The sequence below is a fragment of the Scyliorhinus torazame genome, chromosome 5 (assembly GCF_047496885.1).
Source record: "Scyliorhinus torazame isolate Kashiwa2021f chromosome 5, sScyTor2.1, whole genome shotgun sequence".
NCBI lineage: Eukaryota > Metazoa > Chordata > Chondrichthyes > Carcharhiniformes > Scyliorhinidae > Scyliorhinus > Scyliorhinus torazame.
Window position 1 is genome coordinate 245,993,750 of NC_092711.1, and position 25,129 is coordinate 246,018,878.

Sequence of the window (25,129 nt, forward strand, 5' to 3'; positions counted from 1 at the left end):
CAGTCTTGTCAAAGGTTCGGCACATAGTCCTGTATGGTGGGCAGCATAGATAGCTCCCAGGCGAGTTGCGGGCACTTTCCTCCAAGCTGTCAGAGTTCAGCGTGGAAGACGGCATCCTCTTGTGGGGGACGCGTGTGATTGTCCCAGAAAAAGGCCAGGAGCTGATATTATCAGACTTGCACAATGGGCATCCGGGCGTGACCAAGGTGAAAATGTTGGCCCGGAGTTATGTCTGGTGGCCAGGCCTCGACACCGACATTGAGAAGGTGGCCCAAAACTGCTCCATTTGCCAGGAGCATCAGAAGCTTCCGCCGGCCGCGCCCCTACATCACTGGGAATTGCCAGGGCGGCCTTGGGCACGCTTACATGCAGATTTCGCAGGCCCTTTTCAGGGATCCATGTTCCTTCTACTAATTGACGCCCAGTCCAAATGGCTGGAGGTGCATAAGATGCAGGGGACAACGTCCTGCGCAACAATTGAAAAGATGCATTTATCATTTAGTACGCATGGCCTCCCCGAGGTGCTGGTCACGGATAATGGCACTCCATTCACGAGTGAGGAGTTTGCTAGGTTTACAAAGATGAACGGCATCCGCCATATCTGCACTGCCCCTTACCACCCGGCTTCAAATGGGTTGGCAGAGTTTGCAGTGCAAACATTCAAAAGAGGCCTAAAGAAGCAGTCTTCCGGATCTATGGACACGAGACCGGCTCGCTTTTTGTTTACGTACAGGACCACCCCCCATGCAGTGACTGGGGCAGCTCCCGCAGAACTCCTAATGGGCCGAAGACTTCGCACCCGCCTTAGTATGGTATTCCCGGACATTGGCGCAAAAGTACGCCGCACACAAGAACGGCAGGGACAGGGATTGTCTCGGCATCGTCCGATTCGGCAGTTTGCGCCCGGTGACCCAGTATTCGTGCGGAATTTTGCTGGTGGTGCCCAATGGGTTCCTGGTGTAATCTTTCGCCAAACTGGCCCTATATCTTACCAAGTGCAAGCCCAGGGTCGTCTCCAGTGAAAACATGTAGACCACGTCCGGTCCAGAAGATCATCCCCTCAAAAGATTCCCCGCCCCCGGAGCTCATTTCAACAGCCGCAAAGACCAGAGACAAGAGAAGGTAGTCCTCCAAATCTTCCACTGGTGCCTCACTCGAAGCCTGCACAGGTCGTTACGGGACCGAATGGAGACAGAGACGCTGACATGACGGAGGCAGCAGACTCTGACTCCGAGATGGAGACACAGGATGAATCAGAGGGGGAATCCTCGGGTCCACAGGCCGTGGATGTACAACCGCACCGTTCATCACGGAAGCGCCGGTCTCCGTCTCGTTACACGCCGCCTGACCACCGCCGCGTGCAAATGGCGTCCGGCCTGCGGCCAAACGAGTTTGACGCCTTCCTTCGCCAGGGTCTTCGGTAGATTCCTTGGACTTTGGGGGGGAGGGATGTTATAACCTGCCTACTTACGATTGGCTGGGGACTAATGACTATCCCACAATCCTATGGGAGTATGAACTTCCCCAATGAGGGGGGGGCGGAGAAACTCCTAGTATAAATAAGCTGGCCAGTTCAGGAACCAGCAGGAAGGGGAAGGTAGCAAGGGAAGTTACTGCTACTGTTATGTATATATTGTTATAGTAAATAAACTTTATTATTTTGTATCCTTAAAACTCGTGCTGGATTCTTCGTGGCCCTTACAAAACTTACCCACCTGGCTACTTTTCTTGTACCTGCCTAGATAGTGGAAGCAGGTTATTCAACTGCAGGAGGAATCAGAGTTGGGCCAATCACTTCTCAGTCTGCCAGTTTGCAGCAGGAGTGACTGGATAACAATCAGGAACAGGATCCTGGCTGATGTTTTTTCTCCTTCTTCACCCAGGGGCACAGTGAGCAATTATAAAATAAAAGCAAAATACTGTGGATGCTGGAAATCCGAAATAAAAACAGCAAGTGCTGGAAAAACTCAGCAAGTCTGGCAGCATCTTTGGAGAGAGAAACAGAGTTAACGTTTCGAGTCTAATGGCTCTTCTTTGGAATCTGAAGTTTGATTCGGGTTCTAAAGAAGTCATGTGGACTCGAAACGTTAACTCTGGGCGAAATTTGGCAGCCCCCTCACGACTGGTTTTCCCGCAGCGTACGCAGCTCTCCATTGCCCGTCGGCGGGATCCGGCACAGATGGCGATTCACATTCCGTGCTTGTGCCACTGTCAGGGAACCGGCAGTGGGAATCGACCAGACGACCCCTCTGGCTGGAAGGGCTGGAGAAATTTGCCCTCTGTTTCTGTCTCCACAGAAGCTGCCAGACCTGGTGAGCAATTGTAGCTTCACCACTGACACTCTGACTAAGGTCAGCTAACTCAGATCAAACTCAGGATTAAAGCTGGGTCTTCCAGTCTGAATGACCCAGCTCCACATTGATTTTACGTCGCACCATCCACCTTCCGCTGTAGCAGAAAATGGCTCTGCCCTCATCAACCTCACATAACAAATACGAAAATACTAGAAAATAGGAACGGTAGCAAGCACGCATTTGTCATGTTAGATCATTCACATCAATCTCGTCATGGTTAGGAACTCTGTATTGCTGAATGCTTTAGGGCCAGGCATCCTGTTTACCCCTTTGGCTAAAGGAAAGAAAATAGTTCATGGGAGAGAAGTACTAATTTTCAGGACAATCATTGATAGTCCAGTCATCGTCTTTGTATTTAAATAGTTGTATTGAGTGCAGCTCAGTGAAATGATACATTCTGGGCTGGATTCTCCAACAATAGGGCTATGTCCCCACCCCAGCGTCAAAACGCTGGCGTTTCACTCTGGACTTTCCTTAAGAAAGTCCTGAGTGATTCTCCCATCTGCAGAGGGCTAGCAGGGCCCCGGAGTGCTTCTCGCAGCTCTGGCTGCGGATACGGGCCCCCGCACGGTCGGGAGTCCACACATGCGCAGGGCGGCGACCTGCGGCGGCCGTCCCGTGCGACATGGCAGACACAGCCGGCAGACCTGGACCAGGAAAGAAGGTCCTAACGATCGGTCCCATGCCGCTCCATGTTACCCGCCCGATCGCCCCACCGGCCGCCCATAAGGTCTCCCCCTGGGACTTGATCCCCTGCCCCTCACCAGGGCGGCCGTGGACTTAGTCCGCAGATCGGGCGGGTAACATGGAGCGGCATGGGACCGATCGTTAGGACCTTCTTTCCTGGTCCAGGTCTGCCGGCTGTGTCTGCCATGTCGCACGGGGCGGCCGCCGCAGGTCGCCGCTCTGCGCATGTGTGGACTCCCGACCGTGCGGGGGCCCGTATCCGCAGCCAGAGCTGCGAGAAGCACTCCGGGGCCCTGCTAGCCCTCTGCAGATGGGAGAATCACTCAGGACTTTCTTAAGGAAAGTCCAGAGTGAAACGCCAGCGTTTTGACGCTGGGGTGGGGACATAGCCCTATTGTTAGAGAATCCAGCCCAGAATGTATCATTTCACTGAGCTGTACTCAATACAACTATTTAAATACAAAGACGATGACTGGACTATCAATGATTGTTCCCGTCGGCCAATACGTGATTAGAACCATGCTGTCGGGAACTCGGCCAGTTGCCCGCGGTGGGAGCCTCTGTCAATGGCCCCCTACACGCAGCATTCGCGGATGTAATGTCTGAGGTGCTGTAAGTGAAGGTGGACCCGAGTCCAGAAAGGGCGATATTCGGAGAGTCAGAAGACCTGGGAGTCCAGGGGACAAGAGAGGCCGACATTTTGCCCCTTTTCTCCCTGGTAGCCCGGAGACAAATTTTGTTGGAGTGGAGAAACCCGGGGCCACCAAAGCCGGGGGTGTGGGTGAGAGACCTGATGGAGTTCCTAATGTTGGAGAAAATTAAGTTTGCCTTGAGAGGGTCAGTGACTGGGTTTGTCCAGAGATGGAAGCCGTTTATCGACATCTTCAAGGAAAATTAAGATGTCAGCCGGGAGCGGGTAGGGAGGCGGGGGTAAAGGGGTTAAAATGGGCAAGGCAGGATGGGTGGAGGGGAACGGCAGGGAGGTGGGGGCAGTTGGGTAGTTATTTATTTGTTATGAGGTTTTCTGTGGTCTCACTCTGGTTTTGATTGTGTTTAATGTAACTACATTAATAAAGATATTTTAAAAAAATAATAATAACTTTCTACATCAGTAACAATGAGGGCACAGAGAATGATCAACTGCAGAGTCATTGACGAAAGAACGAAAGATGATACAAGGGGAACCTTTTATGTGGAATGAGTTAGGATTTGGAATAGAATGGTGGGTACAGATTTAATAGTTTTTTTCAAAAGGGAATTGATAAATACTCTAGGTGAGAAGAACTTTGCAGGGTTATGGGTAAAGAATGAATAGGTGAGACTAAAAGCATCTTTCTGTTGATAGGGTATTGCGGGACCATGATGATCGAAGATGAAGAGTCGCCTATTTCCCTGACATTGGATGACACCAAGCCTGATGGTTCCTACCCTGCAATCATGGGGTAAAGTTCACAGGGCTGAAGAAATAACCGCACACCACCAATATCTTACATTATGTTTAAGAGATCAAAATTAGCACAGATAAATTTTGAAACACACCTGGAGGCTTAAATATCAAGACAATATGGAGAAGTAAGTCCAAGAGCAGATAAAATGCTGGGATACATTGTCAAAGCTGTGGAGTTTAAATCTTTAGAAATTATGCAAAACATTTATAACACACAGGATAGATCCTACTTTCAATGTGGAGTTCAATTCTGGTTGTCACACTTCAACAGAAACATACATGTTTTGGACAGATTGCAACAAGAGCAATTTTTCATCTAACATGAATGGCTATATAAAAAGGGTAGACGAGATACTAAAGCTAGGCTTCACATGGAGGTAATAGTTATTCACCTGTTATTAATTCAGTTGCTCTTGTATGTGAACCCTGTGTCCCTTCAGTGCTAGCTCACATTGCCCAAGGTCCACTTGTACAATAGCATTACACTGGGAAAATAATAGAACATCTCCCTTGACATACAAACTGGACATTATAACATGTGCCCACAAACATGCTTGTTTAATCTTTTCAAATAGTGACAGAGAAAATGTACCATGTGTTGCAAGGATATACATATCATGAAGCTGTTTAATTTTACAAAAAAAACAATTCTGCTTCTACTCCCTTATTTATTTGGGTACAATTTATCTTCATATAATAATACAAAATAGTAAAGTCGCTATACTTTCTCAAATGAGTGAACTGCCTTGCTTCAATTCTACCGCCCTACATTGTAACCTTCTGAGCTTGGTGAGGGCTTGATTGGCTAGCCCACGTTTATAAACCTTATTCACATCGTGTATTTTTGTCTCCAACATTTATTTTTTGCATTCTCAACCCTAGGAAAAGGCCTACAACAGAGAATCCTGCTAACCGTTGTAAACCTCCCAAAACAATGGTGTGATGTGTTTACCCTCGACTAAGACAAGCTAATTAATTGTTTATTGATCATAAGCTTTAGTGAAGCAACTTCAAAACCTCACTGATTAGCATTTAACCACCTTTGATCTTTTTTTTCATATGCGTGTGTGGCGCACAAAGACTCCGTGAGACGAATAGAGTGAAGTCGATGAGGCTTTATTAAGCGTGTCTGTTCCCCAGCAGCCCGATAGTAAACTGGCCTGCGGGGGAAGGCACCGGCTTCTTATACTTCGCCTTCAGGGCGGAGTATGAGGTCAACGGCCAACCAGGACCCGGGATCTGTCAGCCAATGACATTAGGGCTTCCAGTCCCACATGACCCCCAATACATACTACCACATTCACCCCTTGTCAAAAATGAACCCGGCGGGGTGATGCTTCGTATGGTGGTAAGGGTTTACAGGGCTGGTCCTGGGAGGATAGAACAGTTACATGGTAGTACAGTATTGGACAGTATCGTCCTGTTACAACTATTTACAGAGGGTATAGGAAAAACAAAATGTTCATTGGACAGTCCATCTTTGTTTTACATCGACGCCACGAGTCGGTCGGGCGGTCTGGTCGTCCGTGTCGATCGCCTCGGCCCCGGCGGTGGTGGTGGTGCTTGTACCAGTGTTGTCGCCTCCGGGAGCCGCACGGTTTCAGCTGTCGGTGCAAAGGGGAGGGGGACTGATCCTCCTGGGAAGGGGGCGGTCGCGGGGTGCGGCGGTGGCAGGAAGGGGGGCGGTTGGGTTGATGGTGTCGGGGGGGGTGTGCGTGGTGCCGGCGGGCGCCAGATCCCGCAGGGAGACCGTGTCCTGTCGGCCGTCGGGGTACTCCACGTAGGCGTACTGGGGGTTTGCGTGGAGGAGGTGAACCCTTTCGACCAACGGGTCCGCCTTATGTGCCCGCACGTGCTTTCGGAGCAGGATGGGTCCTGGGGCCGCCAGCCAGGTCGGCAGCGACGTTCCAGAGGAGGACCTCCTAGGGAAGACAAGGAGACGCTCGTGAGGCGTTTGATTAGTGCTCGTACATAATAACGACCGGATGGAATGGAGAGCGTCCGGGAGGACCTCCTGCCACCGTGAAACTGGGAGATACCTGGACCGTAGGGCCAGTAGGACGGCCTTCCAGACCGTGCCCTTCTCCCTTTCTACTTGCCCGTTCCCCCGGGGGTTGTAGCTGGTCGTCCTGCTTGAAGCTATGCCCTTGCTGAGCAGGAACTGGCGCAGCTCGTCACTCATGAAAGAGGACCCCCTGTCGCTGTGGACGTATGCGGGGTAACCGAACAGCGTGAAGATGCTGTTCAGGGCTTTAATGACTGTGGCCGCGGTCATGTCGGAGCAGGGAATGGCAAAAGGGAAGCGGGAGTATTCGTCCACTACATTAAGGAAATACGCGTTGCGGTCGGTGGAGGGGAGGGGCCCTTTGAAATCGAGACTGAGGCGTTCAAAGGGGCGGGAAGCCTTAATCAGGTGCGCTCCATCTGGCCTGAAAAAATGTGGTTTGCATTCTGCGCAGATGTGGCAGTCCCTTGTGACTGTACGGACCTCCTCTAAGGAGTATGGGAGATTGCGGGACTTGATGAAGTGGTAAAACCGAGTGACCCCCGGGTGGCAGAGGTCCTCGTGGAGGGCTTGGAGGCGGTCAATTTGTGCGTTGGCACATGTCCTGCGGGATAGGGCATCGGACGGCTCGTTCAGCTTTCCGGGCCGGTACAAGATCTCATAGTTGAAGGTGGAGAGTTTGATCCTCCACCGCAAGATCTTGTCGTTCTTGATCTTGCCCCGCTGTGCATTATCGAACATGAAGGCTACCGACCGTTGGTCAGTGAGGAGAGTGAATCTCCTGCCGGCTAGGTAATGCCTCCAATGTCGCACAGCTTCCACTATGGCTTGGGCTTCCTTTTCCACTGAGGAGTGGCGGATTTCTGAGGCGTGGAGGGTTCGGGAGAAGAAGGCCACGGGTCTGCCCGCTTGGTTAAGGGTAGCCGCTAGAGCTACGTCAGAGGCGTCGCTCTCGACCTGGAAGGGGAGGGACTCGTCGATGGCGCGCATCGTGGCCTTTGCGATGTCCGCTTTGATGCGGCTGAAAGCCTGGCAAGCCTCTGTCGACAGCGGGAAAGTCGTGGTCTGTATTAGGGGGCGGGCCTTGTCTGCGTACTGGGGGACCCACTGGGCATAGTATGAAAAGAACCCCAGGCAGCGTTTCAGGGCTTCTGGGCAGTGCGGGAGGGGAAATTCCATGAGTGCGCGCATACGTTCGGGGTCGGGGCCTATTATCCCATTGCGCACTATGTAGCCCAGAATGGCTAGCCGATCGGTGCTAAAAACGCACTTGTCCTCGTTGTACGTGAGGTTCAAGGCTTTGGCAGTCTGGAGGAATTTTTGGAGGTTGGCGTCGTGGTCCTGCTGATCGTAGCCGCAGATGGTTACATTGTCGAGGTACGGGAAGGTGGCCCGTAACCCATGTTGATCAACCATTCGGTCCATTTCCCGTTGGAAGACCGAGACGCCGTTTGTGACGCCAAAAGGGACCCGTAGGAAATGGTATAACCGCCCGTCTGCCTCGAAGGCTGTGTACTTGCGGTCACTTGGGCGGATGGGGAGCTGATGGTAGGCGGACTTGAGGTCCACGGTGGAGAAGACTTTATACTGGGCAATCCGATTGACCATGTCGGATATGCGGGGGAGAGGGTACGCGTCTAGTTTAGTGTACCTGTTGATGGTCTGGCTATAGTCAATGACCATCCTTTGTTTCTCCCCTGTCTTCACTACTACCACCTGCGCTCTCCAGGGACTATTGCTGGCCTGGATTATGCCCTCCTTTAGTAGCCGCTGGACTTCAGAGCGAATGAAGGTCCGGTCCTGGGTGCTGTACCGTCTGCTCCTAGTGGCGACGGGTTTGCAATCCGGGGTGAGGTTCGCAAACAAGGACGGGGGTTGCACCTTGAGGGTGGCAAGGCCGCAGATAGTGAGTGGGGGTATTGGGCCGCCGAATTTAAACGTAAGGCTCTGTAGGTTACATTGAAACTCTAAGCCCAGCAAGGTGGGGGCACAGAGTTGGGGAAGGACGTTAAGTTTGTAGTTTTTGAATTCCCTCCCTTGTACCGTTAGGGTAACTATGCAGAATCCCAGGATCTGTACGGAGTGGGATCCTGCAGCTAGGCAAATCTTTTGTGCGCTGGGGAAGGTAGTTAAGGAACAGCGTCTTACCGTGTCGGGATGTATAAAACTTTCCGTGCTCCCGGAGTCGACTAGGCATGGCGTCTCGTGGCCGTTAAGTAGGACCGTTGTCGTCGTCGTCTGGAGAGTCCGGGGCCGAGCCTGATCGAGTGTAACCGAAGCGAGCCGTGGTTGTAGTAGTGGGGTGGGGTCCGTTGTTGCCGTCCAAGATGGCGTCGGGGATGGACAAAATGGCCACCCCCATACATCGCCCGTGGCTGAGGGGTCACAAGATGGCGTCGGGGGTGGACAAAATGGCCGCCCCATGCGTCGTACAGGTCGGGGGCGGTCCAAGATGGCGGCGCCCCTCCTCCCCTCGTGGTGGTCGGGACCCAAAATGGCGGCGTCTGCGGGTCGCACATGGTGTGCTGGGGGGCGCTAGGACCGCGCGGAGTTCCTGCATTGCGAGCACCCGATCCGCGGGCGCTAGGACCGCGCGGAGTTCCTTGACTGCGAGCGCCAGGGCCGCGGGCGCTAGGACCGCGCGGAGCTCCCTCGCCGGGGATAGCGGTGGTCGGGGCCCAGGCCGGCGGGTCAGTACCGCGAGCGCTGGGACCGTGCGGAGCTCCCTCGCCGGGGACAGCGGTGATCGGGGTCCAGGTAAGTTGCGCCGGCGGGTCAGGCGTGGGGCGCGGGACGGGGGTGAGGGCCCAGGTCGGCGGCGCCGGCGGGTCAGTCGTGGGGCCGCGAGCGCTGGGACCGCGCGGAGCTCCCTCGGCGGGGACAGCGGTGGTCGGGGCCCAGGCCGGCGGGTCAGGCGTGGGGCGCGGGATGGGGGTGAGGGCCCAGGTTGGCGGCGCCGGCGGGTCAGTCGTGGGGCCGCGAGCGCTGGGACCGCGCGGAGCTCCCTTGGCGGGGACAGCGGTGGTCGGGGCCCAGGCCGGCGGGTCAGGCGTGGGGCGCGGGACGGGGGTGAGGGTGGCGTTCGGGATGCGAAAAACCCCCTCCTCTCCGTGGAGAGTGTTGGCCGGCACCCAAATCGGGAGCGCCGGCGACGGGTTGTACATGGACTGCGGGGAGGGGGGTTGGGGAGCGTAGGCGGCGTGCAGGGCTCCCAGTTCTCCCGGGACCGCGGTGGTCGGGACCCAAAATGGCGGCGCCTGCGGGTCGCACATGGCGTGCTGGGGGGGTTGGGACGCATAGGCTGCCTGTAGGGCTCCCTGTTGCCCCAGGACGGCGGCGACCACGCGGGATCGGCACACCACCGCATAGTGGCCCTTTTTCCCGCAGCTTTTGCAGATGGCTGCGCGGGCCGGACTGCGTTGTCGGGGGTGCTTCGCCTGGCCGCAGAAATAACAGCGGGCACCCCCGGTGCGACTCGGCGTTTGGACTGCGCAAGCATGAGGGGTGTCCGGGGGGGGGGGGGGGAAGGGGGTTTGCCGCGGCGGGCACGTACGGGGCCCAATGGCCTGCCGCGCGGTCGGGGCCGTAGGCGCGGGTATTACGCGCGGCTACGTCCAGCGAGGCTGCCAGGGCCCGTGCCTCTGAGAGTCCTAGCGACTCTTTTTCTAGAAGTCTTTGGCGGATTTGGGAGGATTGCATACCTGCCACAAAAGCATCGCGCATTAACATGTCCGTATGTTCGTTTGCATTCACCGACGGGCAGCTGCAGGCTCTTCCCAAAATCAGCAGCGCGGCGTAGAACTCGTCCATTGATTCTCCGGGAGCTTGCCGTCTTGTCGCGAGCTGGTAGCGAGCGTAGATTTGGTTAACTGGGCGAACGTAGAGACTTCTCAGTGCTGTGAACGCCGTCTGGAAATCGCGGGTGTCTTCAATGAGGGTGAAAATCTCCGTGCTCACCCTCGAGTGCAGGACCTGCAGTTTTTGTTCGTCTGAGACGCGGCCTGTGGTCGATGTGATGTAGGCCTCAAAGCAAGTCTGCCAGTGTTTGAAGGCTGCTGCCGCATTCACTGCGTGGGGGCTGATCCTCGGGCATTCTGGAATGATCCTGAGCTCCATAGTCCTTTTTAGGCACGCTTAATAAATTGTGGCGCCCAAAGACTCCGTGAGACGAATAGAGTGAAGTCGATGAGGCTTTATTAAGCGTGTCTGTTCCCCAGCAGCCTGATAGTAAACTGGCCTGCGGGGGAAGGCACCGACTTCTTATACTTCGCCTTCAGGGCGAGTATGAGGTCAACGGCCAACCAGGACCCGGGATCTGTCAGCCAATGACATTAGGGCTTCCAGTCCCACATGACCCCCAATACATACTACCACAGCGTGCAAATCTTTTTAACTGTTAAATGTAACATTTTGCCCCCAAATTTTAAATAGGGATAATCCCAGATGGCACACATGTCCAATCGATCAGTAACTAAATTACTAAATTACCACAAATTAAATGATCTACGGTTTAATTGAGTACTGTTATTTCTTTCTAGGTTTATATTGGCAAGGAAGGCTCGACTTTTAGTTAATCTCAGCAAAGCAGAGAGGTGGGTATTGTGATGTTTGGCTGACACTATGTGAAGCTACGATAGCTTTCAAAACTGCCTGACATGTAAAGGTGGGAGTGAGTTTGCAATTTTCCGACAGCATTGCTGTTTAATATAAACCTGTACCTTCAGCATTCTTTACCATTTCTGACAAGACTCTGTATTTAAATTGAACTGAGAGTTAGATATGGGAAACATTAAACATCACTGATCCATCATGCTGTTTGCTTCCAACCCTTTTCCTAAACGGCTGCTATTTTGAAATGGTTATGTTTTCACATTGGTGCAGAGTTAATTCTGCGAAAGAAGAAATGGTGAATTGCATCGATCCACCAGATAACGCTGTGATGAGAGTGTCATCCACTGGGGCTGCAATGTTCAAGAGTTACCCCATAAAACCTGAAGTCAATCTTAGAACAGCTTCAGCACAGAAGGTGGCCATTCGGCCCAAGTGTCCATGCCAGCTCTCTGCAAGAGCAACTCAGCTAGTCCCACTCACCCTTTGCTTCCCTGTAACCCCACACATTTCTATCTTCAAGATCATTATCCAATACCCTTTTTAAAGCCACAGTTGAGTCTGCCTCCACTAGTGGTCTTGATACCACTCCTTAGGAACCCAACAACGCACCTACCTCCAGTCTGAGAACAATTGTTCACCTCTATTTTCTGTTTCTGTCACTCAGCCAACTCAATGGAAATCAAAATCGAGAGAGATCGAAATCAGGCTGCTGGTCCACCCTTCCCTATTTTACACTATGTCCCAAAGTCAAGATCTACCCCATTGTCCTTTCATCCCTGTAATATGAGCTTACAACTGATGTGCAAAATGTACATTCACATACAGAATTGTCCGGTGTAAATTGTCACAAAGTTGTCTGCCTCGCCCAAAAGGGACATTGAGAATGGCTAATGTGGGAAATGGAAACATGACAGTGCTTTAATTTGTTGAGATTAGAGGGAACTATAATGTGCTTTAACTCAATGGTATTCACTACGTGGCCCACATTTGTGTTTTTGTGTGGTAGTCACCACTAGCAGTATTCTATGTATTACGGTAAGACATGTATAGTAGAGGTACATGGATAAATCCCTGCCTGCTGGCTCCGCCCAGTAGGCGGTATATAAATGAGTGTGCTCGCTGGTGCTGCAGCCATTCTGGTTCCAGCTACAGGAGGCACAACATCTTTGCTCAATAAAGCCTCGATTATTCCACTACTCTCGTCTTTGTGGTCATTGATAATGCATCAATTGCGACCTGTGCATTGACCCTCCTGCATGCAACCTCTCTCCCACTTGCCAACCCTCCTGCTCGCTTATCTTCTCCTGCTTGCAAACCACCACCACCCCCCAGAACTTTCAGATTCTCCTGCTTACCACCTCTCTCCTGCTCGCTGACCCTCCCACTCACTACCTCTCTCCCACTTGCCAACACCCAACTTGGTGACCCTCCCACATCGAATTCCGTCGAATCTGCAGCATAGGCTTTTGGACACTATTTGTACTCTCTATAAGCTTCCTCCCACTCTAATTGCCGTGTCCTACCCCACCCTCCTCCATCTGTCCTTTCTCCCTCATGTATGCATCTATCTACCTTAAATGTTTCAACCACTCAGTGTGACAATGGAGTTCCATACTCCCACTACTCTCTATGTAAAGAGAGTGGTTGATAGAGAAGCATAAATAAAGCTTAATCTGCAACTAATCGATAATACTTCTGTCTGCTGGAACTTGTGACACTACAGATGCAGGAGACTATACTGGCACATTGTGTGCCTCAATGTCAATATAGCCACATTTCTGGAGATAATGAAAAAAATCTTGTTTTTCAGACAGCAACGAATTTGCCAGATTTATGCACGGGTGCTGGAGACAGAAGAAGCCCTATATGTAGGTATCTTTTAATATAAGACATCACGACAATCAATTATCATCCATTTGTGAGGATGTGAGTTAATGGAGTAAAATTACTTTATTAATTTGGGAACGCTGCAAGAGCCTGTCACAGGCAACGTGAAAGCAAATTTGGGCTGTTTGCCTCATTGGCAGTGGTTCTCAGGTGCCTGGTGGGAATGGTGGTAGGAGGGGAGAGGGCAAAGGCGTCAGCAGCTGGCAGCAGCCTTCAGGAGTGTCGTGTAGCTGAGGAGTGGACTCCTCCTCCTGGTTCCACTTGAATTATTTTTCAAAATGTATTGACTCTTTTGGCGGCGGCTGCTGGTCAGGTTGTATCCAACCCTGGAATACGTGAGCAGATCGGGTAAAATGCCTACTTCACACATGGCAGAGTGATTCTATAATGGGCATTGGGCCTGTCATTATGGGAAGGAAGAAGGAAATGTGTCACTTCGTTGCATGCAATATATGCAATTATGAAGGGGAAAGATGTCTTAGACACATAGAATTCCTACAGCGCAGAAGGAGGCCATTCGACCCATCGAGTCTGTACCAACCCTCTGAAAGAGCACCCTACCTAGGCCCACTGCCCCACCACATCCGCATAACCCAGTTGTCATAATATACACCAGTATATCATGGTGCAGACACACACACACTGATGGACACACAGCAAGACCAATCAACACTCACAACACCGCAGCCAATCACCAGTTAGAGTACACTCACTATAAAGATAGAGGGCATCAGTTTTCCCGCTCATTCGGGATGCAGCCTCTCAGAAGGACAGAGCTTACAGCTTACAGCACAGATCTTCACCATGTGCTGAGCGCATAGACTGGTTAGGACAGGCATAGGTCTTTAGTCTAATCTAACACGTGTTAACCCACAGTGAAAGTATGTTCAACAGTTTCTAGCTTAATAAAATAGTGTTGTACTATTTTAAGTGTTGGTGGCTGTTAGACCCTGCATTTTTAGTTTGGCCAACGCTTTATTTGCTCTTCTTATGTCTTCCACTTTGGGATCATTCATTTTTGTACTCAACTCTAAGACATCAAAACTCACGTCCGGTCCAGTCTGTCTACCTAGCCAGTTCAGTTGCCCAATTAAACTTCGCAGTTGCTCTTTTTCTACTTTGAAACCATTGCGTCTTTTTGTGAAACTCGGCCACGACTAATTGCTATTGGGCTGATGCTTTCCAAATAAGATTGCTGACGTAAAGTTGCCCCTAACTTAGTCTATCCAATTTCCAGTCCAATATATTTAAATGCACCGGAAGCCTGACTTCCAACCCTGAATTCTTTCCTCAAACCAGAGATTACAATAGCTTCAAAATCACTAGTCCAACCCCACAAAAAATAATCGACATGCATCATAAAAATGCCAGAAAGATTTCCTTTATAGTGCCAGTAAAACATTGCAGGATCTGCTTTCAACTGGCAACAGCCTAACTTTAACAAAACTGACCTTACTGAAAAATACCAGACTCTAGATGCATCATTTAATCCATATACATATTTGTTCAACTTCCAGAGTACCCCTTCTGTGTTAGCTGCTTCTTTAGGAGGACGGAGAAAAATGTCTCTCTGGAGCTGATGCCCCTGCAAAAAGGCAGCTTTTATATCTATAGATTTGCATTCCCATGCCTTTGTGGCTAATAGAGCCAAGAAGATCTTTAAAATAACCTTTCCTGCTGCAGGTGAATCTACCCTTAAATACTGATCTTCTAAGTTTTCTTCAAATCCCCTTACCACGAGCCTGGCCTTTGCCTTATAATCATAGAATTTACAGTGCAGAAGGAGGCCATTCGGCCCATCGGGTCTGCACCAGCTCCTGGAAAAAGCACCCTACCTAAGCCCACACCTCCACCCTATCCCCATAACCCAGTAACCCCACCCAACACTAAGGGCAATTTAGCACGGCCAATCCACCTAACCTGCACATCTTTGGACTGTGGGAGGAAACCGGAGCACCCGGAGGAAACCCACGCACACACGGGGAGAACGTGCAGACTCCGCACAGAGTGACCAAGCCGGGAATCGAACCTGGGACCCTGGAGCTGTGAAGCAATTGTGCTAACCACCATGCTACCGTGCTGCCCTATCTGGAAGAACCTTTTCCGTGCAAATCCATCTGTGGGATAGAGCTCTTTGTCCCCTATTGTCCCCTATTTGTATACCTCAAATTCACTCCAACTATGCAATTCTTGCTGTTTAGCCTCTTTGATAACTTTTTCATCTAATTTATTTGAAGCCACCAAAATCTCACATGCATGTGGGCTTCTACTCCTATCAGTATTCGTAGTCTTACTCATGTTCCGAGATCTTGATAAACTAAGTCCCCTCTCCCGCCTGGTATCTTGTTCTGTACTGCTACTGCTTGATCTTTTCCTTCTGCTGTGGGATGTCCTTTCAATAGTTCTCGACCTTTTCCTGTGGACCTGTTCACTATCTGATGTACTATCTGAACTGGCACTGCGTTTCTGTGCCCTCCATTTTTGAACTTCGTTTTCCCAATCCATTGTCTTGACTCCTTCCCCTGAATGCTGTACATTCAACCAATATTTATACTTTCCAGTGGCCTTCCCTGCTCTACTAATAACAGTTGCATCCTTCCATTGACTAGACCCTTCAGGCAAGTATGTCACTTTTGTACCAACTTTTGGCATTGCCCTTTTGGAAAAATGGCCTGTTCTAATTCATCAGAAATGTTGTGTTCCTCCACAGAAACCCTGTCTATATCAGTTAATTGGTCCTCATAGTTCTGTAACACATGCGTACCAGATGACTCTGGTTCCTCGTCATGTCTGTCCGCTCTGTCTAAATTAGAAAATTTGTAATCTGTACCCATTATCCTTGATGAATGTACCCTAAGAGTTTGATTACCATGTTGCAAAATAATTGTTTTGCCATCTATGCCTATGATCTTCCCTGGGCCTTTCCATTCATTAAAATTGTCTCTCTTATAGTATACCATGCCTCCTTGCTGAAAAACGGAATCTGATGGCCGTACATTATGTCTTAAAGCTCTGCAAATTCTTTCAGTGACTTCTGCTTCCAAAAAAGCTTTTCTACTGCTATGTGATGCATTTAAATGTTCAGCAAAACCAGAGATAATTGTAGTCCCCTCCCAAGCTGGAGGCTGGTCATCCAAAATGGACGGAATTTTAGGATTTCTACCAAACACTAATTGATAAGGACTATAGCCCCCAACCATCTGCAATGAATTCTTTGCATGTACTGCCCATGCTAAAGCTGAATTTAGCCTGCAATTTGGTCGATCTGCCAAAATTTTCTGAACCATGTCATCGATGACAGCCTGATTTCTTTCACAGACACCATTACTAAATGGGCTTTCTGCAGCCGTATTCATAACTCTGATATTCATGTTTTCACACATATCCCTAAACTCATCATTAGCAAATTCTCCCCCATTGTCCATAAGGAATTTTGCCGGTGGACCCATTCCCGTCCCTATCCATTTTTCCACGATTTGATCCAGAATTACTCTCTTTTCTTTACTTTGTACAATCGTTGATTGACTAAATCTGGTTGCCAAATCTACAAAATGCTAAATAAATATATTATTTGCTTTGTCCCAGATCTTAAGGTCCATGGCCACAATGTCGTTAAAATCCCTGGCCAAAGGTAGGGTTACTATCGGTCGTGCTGGTGTCCTTCTGTACTTCCTACAAACTTCACAGTGGTCACTAACCTGTTCTATCAGTTTAGTATAGTCGTCATCCCTTACCCCTGCATCCTTTAATACATTTTTCAGCCTCCGAGGAGACGGATGTGCAAATTGCCTATGCAGTTTTAATACCACAAGCTTTTTATCAGCTAAAGTCCCATTTTCAACTGTCATTAACACATCCTTAACCACTCTACTTGAAATACTATTTGTCAGTAATGGAATACAATAGTGTCCCGACTGTGTAAATTGTAAGTCCACCGGCTTTCCAAAAACGGTTGCCTTATCCTGTTCCATATCCAGTTTCATGTGTGCTTTCTTCATCGACGGTCTGCTCAGAAGCAAAGGTATCTCACTTGATACAACATCCATGCTAATGAAATGATCCACTCCGGCAATATTGCAGGGGATCACCACTCTTTTCAGCGACTTCAGAGTATTATCATCCCCAAATCTGAAACTTGTGGAACTTTCAAATTCCTTAACCTAGTTACGATTTTCAGCATTCAAAGTGTCCAGGTAACATTTTAACCAGTCAATTCCACACACAGTAGATGTGCAGCTACTGTCCAATACAGCACAGTTGAAGGATTCTGCAACCAACACCCTCATTACCGGCGTAAAACTGCTTGTCAATAGGACAATGCCTTCTTTCTGGTCACTATCTTTTTCCTCTTCTGACTCTTCCGTGTCATGTGTCGCTTCAAATACTCCATCATAACGAGTTGGACAGTTGAAAGCTTAATGGTATTGAGAGTCACATCGAAAACATCGATTTATCATGCCCCGTGCATTTCTGGGGTTCATCTTCCTATTGTAGGTTCTAACTGGGTTTCTGTCTTCATAATTTCCTTGTCTCGTTCTCCGTCTATAGTCTTGAGCCCTGTTCGTAGCCATACAATTTTGCAATCCTGTTAGTAGTGTATCTTCCATATTCTGCCTTATTGCAGGCTGACCTATTTGGGTCATCAGAGCCATCGGAATCGAATGTTTCCCCAGAAACTTTTGTAAAGCTTTTGTCATCTGTTCGAATAAGGTATCCTTATCAGTAAACTGAACTCCTGTCAAAACCAGGAGCCTATCCATGTTGCTCACTCTAGCACAGTCAAGTAATTTAAAGGCCAACACAGACTGTGGAAATTCCAGGTTGTGTTTCTGTAGCCTTTTATATAGTCTGCCAAATTCCATTATATAGTCTTCCATGGAGATATCCTCCATTTTCTGGAACTTATCAAAATCAGACCATGCTTCATACTCACTTAACAAGTCACATTTCTTATAAATCTTATCCATATAATGTACTAAAGTATCCAGACCTCCTTCTGAGCCTAACTCTTCCAATTCCAGCTCAGAAAGCACTTTGCTTCGGATTTTACTGCCATATGGTAGAGAAAGAGCCAATGCCATACCTTTTTTCTCTTTCCCAAAGCAGTTACCTTAGTACACATAACTACTGCACTTCTCCATTGGTCGAATGATTCCCTTTCAGAAAATAATGGAGAATAGTCATATCCAGCCATCTTTATCCTCGGTTCAGCCATATATCCCTTTTTTTTTTCTTCTTTTCTCACTCACTCCTTGGTTTGATCTGGAAAAGTTGTATCTTTCAACCCTTCACATTTACACAGCAACCATCCTCTGCTGCCAATTGTTAGACGTTTTAGTTGCTGTGATATGAAGAGTCTAAAGTTCTGTTCCTTTTTCACAAACACCGATTTATTTCATTCCAACAGCCTTTGCACAAAACTCTAACTACACATCACCTGACAGAGGCCACCTGAAGCTTCTTTACATATCAGTGTCAATTAATGGATACTAAACATAAATGAGACAACTAATTGCAATGTCTCTTAACCCATTACTTAACAGTGGCCTGTATGTGTTCCACGGATCCAGAGCACCCAACACATCATGGTACCAGTAGTTGAGGGATGTTAGAACTTGTTAGACCTACCTGCAAGTGATCTGCCTTCCACCAGCATACAGCCATCCTGCAAAATAGACAGCGTCCGCCCGCTGCCGCCGCTCCACATCACCGGTAACCTAGGGGCCAACTGGAAGATATTCAAACAAAGCTCTACCTTGAAGCCGCAGACCGGAAGCTGGCTCAGACACCAGGAAGATCGCTCTCTTCCTATCCACGGCCAGGGACCATGCCATCCACATTTTCAATTCTCTCACCTTTGCTGATGGTGAAGATAAATCAAAATTCAAGATGGTCCTCCTTAAGTTTGACAGTCACTGCGACATCGAGGTGAATGAAAGTTTCGAGCGCTATGTATTCCAACAGTGTTTGCAGGGTAAGGATGAACCTTTCCAGTCCTTTCTCACCTACCTCCGCATCCTTGCGCAGTCCTGTAATTACGTGTCCACATCCGACATGATACGCGACAAGATCGTTTTCAGTGTTCAGTCGGACGCCCTACGCCAGCAGCTCCTCAAGGTAAAGCAGCTCACCCTAGCGATTGCCATCGAGATCTTCGTGCTACATGAACACGCCACTAGTCGGTATTCCCACATCCAAGCGGCTGAAATGGCGCGGCAAGGTCCCCACGTGGCAGAACGTGTCCAAGCAATCGAGCAACTCCAGGGCCTCAGCCTGGATGAGGGCGGCCATTTCACGTGCTTTTCGCGGACTCCCGCGCATGTGTGCACCGAACGACGGGACGGCGACGTCAACGAACGTACTGCGCAGGCGCGCACCACGTACGGCCGCCCCGCGCATGCGTGGTGGTGCAGCGAGCGTACTGATGCTACAACATGCGGCAACTGTGGCTCCGCCCATTTAAAGCGGCAATGTCCTGCCAAATCCCGACGATGCCTGCGATGTGGCAAACTTGGCCACTATGCTGCTTTATGCAGATCAGCTCAGCCTGCCAACTCTCGTCGCTCCAGCGAGCCTCGCAGGAATGTCCGGGCCATTCAACCCACGGTCACCGAGCCCGATTCGGACCTGCTACCCGATATTGACACCGAGGACCCGAAGGCGCCTTTTCGAGTCGGTATCATTACAAAAAACAGGGTGTCCCCGAAGCAAAGAATCCAGCCTCTATAGGTATACAGCATCGATCCAGATGATGAGTGGTGTGCCACCCTTACGGCCAACCGGTCCCAAATACGATTCCGCCTGGACACTGGTGCCTCCGCCAATCTCATTGCGCGGTCTGACCTCCAAAGCCTTCGTGTCAAACCAGCCATCCTGCCATCAGCCTGCCAGCTATTAGATTATAATGGCAATGCCATTGCTGCCAGCGGCTCATGCCAACTTGAAGTGATGCACAGTGATGCGACCATCAATTCACTGAGAGACACGTTGAGAAGTAAACCGTGGTTTTAATCAGCTTACAACTGAGCCTGCCAGTGACCGGTACAACAATGAATGCGGCCCCGCAGGTCAGCTGCCTTTATACTTCCTGTAAGGGGTGGAGCCATGGGCGAGCCCGTACATGCCCTGACATATCCCCCTGTGGGTGAAGCCGTACAATGGCCCACAGGTGGAGCCCACAGGGCTAAACACATAACGTAACACGATACAGCAGTAACATGATATCACAGTGCGCTGGTGAATTAACAGTAGTTCCATTCACCACACACAGGTCACGCAAAGCTATCCTTCCCTTTGAAATCGTGGGCTCCTCGAAAGCCTCCCTGCTTGGCGCGCAGGCATGCAAGCTGTTGAACCTAGTTCAGAGAGTTCATTCTCTCTCTCCTGCTGACGCGTCTGCCTTTCAGGACACTGACTTCAGGGCGCAGCTCGACGCCATTAACAAGCAGTACCATAACGTCTTCGAGGGCATGGGCACGTTCCTGTACACCTACAAGATTTTATTAAAACCAAATGCCACGCCTGTGGTGCACGCACCTCGCAGGGTCCCAGCACCCCTTAAGGACCGCCTCAAGCAGCAGCTGCAGGACCTCCAGAACCAAGGAGTGATTTCCAAAGTCATGGAACCGACCGACTGGGTCAGTTCCATGGTGTGGTAGTATGTATTAGGGGTCATGTGGGACTGGAAGCCTTAATGTCATTGGCTGACAGAACCCGGGTCCTGGTTGGCCGTTGACCTCTAGCTCCGCCCTGAAGGCGGAGTATAAGAAGCCGGAGTCCTTCCCCGCAGGCCATTCTACTATCAAGCTGCGGGGGAACAGACACGCTTAATAAAGCCTCATCGACTTCACTCTATTCGTCTCACGGAGTCTTTGTGCGCTACAATTTATTAAGCGTGCCTAAAAAGGACTATGGAGCTCAGGATCATTCCGGAATGCCTGAGGATCAGCCCCCACGCAGTGAACGCGGCAGCAGCCTTCAAGCACTGTCAGACTTGTTGCGAGGCCTACCTCAGAACGGCCACCGGCCGGGTCACAGAAGACCAAAAACTATAGGTCCTGCACTCGAGGGTAAGCACGGAGGTCTTCTCCCTCATCGAAGACTCGGAGGATTTCCAGACGGCGTTCACAGCACTGAAAAGTCTCTATGTCCGCCCAGTTAACCAAATCTACGCTCGCTACCAGCTCGCGACGAGACGGCAAGGTCCCGGAGAATCGATGGACGAGTTCTACGCCGCGCTGCTGATTTTGGGACGAGCCTGCAGCTGCCCTTCGGTGAACGCAAATGAACACACGGACATGTTAATGCGCGATGCTTTTGTGGCAGGTATGAATTCCTCCCAAATCCGCCAAAGACTTCTAGAAAGAGAGTCGCTAGGACTCTCAGAGGCCCGGGCCCTAGCAGTCCCCCCCCCCCCACCCCCCCCCGCGGACACCCCACAGGCTTGCACGGTCCAAACGCCAAGTCGCACCGGGGGCGCCCGCTGCTATTTCTGCGGCCAGGCGAAACACCCCCAACAGCGCTGCCCGGCCCGCGCAGCAATCTGCAAGAGCTGCGGGAAAAAGGGCCATTTCGCGGTTGTGTGCCGGCCGTTTACGCTCCCCAACCACCCCAGCGCCCCATGTATGACCCGCAGGCGCAGCCGCTCTGGGTCCCGACCACCGCCGTCCCGGGAGAACAGGGAGCCCTGCACGCCGCTTACGCTCCCCAACCCCCCCCCGCACCACATGTATGACCCGCCGGCGCTACCACTTTGGGTCCCGACCACCACTCCCCACGGAGAAGAGGGAGTTCTGGGCGTCTCTAACGCCCCCCTAACCCCCCCCCCCCCCACGCCCCACGTCTGACCCGCCGGCGCTACCAACTTGGGTCCCGAACACCGCTGTCCCCGGAGATGAGGGAGCCCCGCGCAGTCCTAACGCTCCCAACCCCCCCAGCGCCCCATGTGCGACCTGCAGGAGCCGCCATTTTGGGTCCCGGCCACGACGAGGGGAGGAAGGGCGCCGCCATCTTGGACCACCCCAAACCTCTACGACGCATGGGGGCGGCCATTTTGTCCACCCCCGCCGCCAACTTGTGACCCCCCAGCCATGTGCGATGTATGGGGGCGGCCATTTTGTTCATCCCTGACGCCATCTTGGACGGCAACAACGGACCCCACTCCGCTACTACAACCACGACCCGCTTCAATTACGCTCGATCAAGCTCGGCCCCGGTCACTCCAGACGACGACGGCAACGGTGCTAATAAACGGCCACGAGACACCATGCCTAGTCGACTCCGGGAGCACGGAGAGCTTCATCCACCCCGACACGGTAAGACGCTGTTCCTTGACCACCTATCCCAGCGCACAAAAGATTTCCCTAGCTGCAGGATCCCACTCCGTACAGATCCAAGGATTCTGCATAGTTACCCTAACGGTGCAGGGGAGGGAGTTCAAAAACTACAAACTAAACGTCCTTCCCCAACTCTGCGCCCCCACCTTACTGCGATTAGATTTCCAATGAAATCTACAGAGCCTTATGTTCAAATTCGGCGGCCCAATACCCCCACTCACTATCTGCGGCCTCGCAACCCTCAAGGTGCAACCCCCGTCCTTGTTTGCGAACCTCACCCCGGATTGCAAACCCGTCGCCACTAGGAGCAGACGGTACAGCGCCCAGGACCGGACCTTCATTCGGTCCGAAGTCCAGCGGCTACTAAAGGAAGGCATAATCCAGGCCAGCAATAGTCCCTGGAGAGCGCAGGTGGTAGTAGTGAAGACAGGGGAGAAACAAAGGATGGTCATAGACTATAGCCAGACCATCAATAGGTACACACAATTAGACGCGTACCCTCTCCCCCGCATATCCAACATGGTCAATCGGATTGCCCAATATAAAGTCTTCTCCACCGTGGACCTCAAGTCCGCCTACCATCAGCTCCCCATCCGCCCAAGTGACCGCAAGTACACAGCCTTCGAGGAAGACGGGCGATTATACCATTTCCTAAAGGTCCCATTTGGCGTCACAAACGGGGTCTCGGTCTTCCAACGGGAGATGGACTGAATGGTTGATCAACATGGGTTGCGGGCCATGTTCCCGTATCTCGACAATGTAACCATCTGCGGCCACGGCCAGCAGGACCACGACGCCAACCTCCAAAAATTCCTCCAGACCGCCAAAGCCTTGAACCTCACGTACAACGAGGACAAGTGCGTTTTTAGCACCAATCGGCTAGCCATTCTGGGCTACGTAGTGCGCAATGGGATAATAGGCCCCGACCCCGAACGTATGCGCGCCCTCATGGAATTTCCCCTCCCGCACTGCTCCAAAGCCCTGAAATGCTGCCTGGGGTTTGTTTCATACTACGCCCAGTGGGTCCCCCAGTACGCAGACAAGGCCCGCCCCCTAATACAGACCACGACCTTCCCTCTGTCGACAGAGGCTTGCCAGGCCTTCAGCCACATCAAAGCGGATATCGCAAAGGCCATGATGCGTGCCATCGACGAGTCCCTCCCCTTCCAGGTCGAGAGCGACGCCTCAGACGTAGCTCTAGCGGCCACCCTTAACCAAGCGGGCAGACCCGTGGCCTTTTTCTCCCGGACCCTCCACGCCTCAGAAATCCGCCACTCCTCAGTGGAAAAGGAAGCGCAAGCCATAGTGGAAGCTGTGCGACATTGGCGGCATTACTTGGCCGGCAGGAGATTCACTCTCCTCACTGACCAACGGTCGGTAGCCTTCATGTTCGATAATGCACTGCGGGGCAAAATCAAAAACGACAAGATCTTAAGGTGGAGGATCGAGCTCTCCACCTTCAACTACGAGATTTTGTATCGTCCCGGAAAGCTAACGAGCCGTCCGATGCCCTATCCCGCGGCCCATGTGCCAACGCACAAATTAACCGCCTCCAAACCCTCCACGAGGACCTCTGCCACCCGGGGGTCACTCGGTTTTTCCACTTTATCAAGTCCCGCAACCTCCCATACTCTTTAGAGGAGGTCCGTACAGTCACAAGGGACTGCCACATCTGCGCGAAATGCAAACCGCAATTTTTCAGGCCGGATGGTGCGCACCTGATTAAGGCTTCCCGCCCCTTTGAACGCCTTAGTCTCGATTTCAAAGGGCCCCTCCCCTCCACCGACCTCAACACATACTTTCTTAATGTGGTGGACGAATACTCCCGCTTCCCATTCGCCATTCCCTGCTCTGACATGACCGCGGCCACAGTCATTAAAGCCCTGAACACCATCTTCACACTGTTCGGTTGCCCCGCATACGTCCACAGCGACAGGGGGTCCTCTTTCATGAGTGACGAGCTGCGCCAGTTCCTGCTCAGCAAGGGCATAGCCTCGAGCAGGACGACCAGCTACAACCCCCGGGGGAATGGGCAAGTAGAGAGGGAGAACGGCACGGTCTGGAAGACCGTCCTACTGGCCCTACGGTCCAGGGACCTCCCAGTTTCACGGTGGCAGGAGGTCCTCCCGGACGCTCTACACTCCATCCGGTCGCTATTATGTACGAGCACTAATCAAACGCCTCATGAGCGTCTCCTTGTCTTCCCTAAGAGGTCCTCCTCTGGAACGTCGCTGCCGACCTGGCTGGCGGCCCCAGAACCCATCTTGCTCCGAAAGCATGTGCGGGCACATAAGGCGGACCCGTTGGTCGAAAGGGTTCACCTCCTCCACGCGAACCCGCAGTACGCTTACGTGGAGTACCCCGACGGCCGACAGGACACGGTCTCCCTGCGGGATCTGGCGCCCGCCGGCAACACACACACCCCCCCGACACCATTCACCCAACCCCCCCCCCCTTCCTGCCACCGCCGCACCCCGCGACCGCCCCCTTCCCAGGAGGATCGGTTCCCCTCCCCTCAGGCCCGACCAAGAATAAAGCCCAAGCGGAAACCGTAAGGCTCCCGGAGACGACAACACCGGTACAAGCACCACCACCACCACCACCGGGGCCGAGGCGATCGACACGGACGACCAGACCGCCCGACCGACTCGTGGCGTCGATCTAAATCAATATATGGACTTTTCACAAGAACATTTTGCTTTTCTCCCGATACCTTCTGTAAATAGTTGAAACAGGACAAAATTGTACAATACTGTATTGCCATGTGAATGTTTTTTCCTCCCAGGACCAGCCCTGTAAACCC

At 51.5% G+C, this 25,129-nt stretch overlaps 1 protein-coding gene across 2 annotated transcripts in view; it reads left to right on the plus strand.

The window, feature by feature from the left end:
- Nucleotides 1–25,129, plus strand: part of LOC140421010 (amine oxidase [flavin-containing]-like) — a 131,122-nt gene that overhangs the window by 88,862 nt on the left and 17,131 nt on the right. For both annotated transcript variants that reach the window (XM_072505280.1, XM_072505281.1), the window contains 3 exons: nucleotides 4,387–4,483; nucleotides 11,032–11,085; nucleotides 12,915–12,972. In XM_072505280.1, coding sequence (XP_072361381.1) covers nucleotides 4,387–4,483; nucleotides 11,032–11,085; nucleotides 12,915–12,972 — 209 coding nt within the window. The remainder of the gene's footprint in view (nucleotides 1–4,386; nucleotides 4,484–11,031; nucleotides 11,086–12,914; nucleotides 12,973–25,129) is intronic.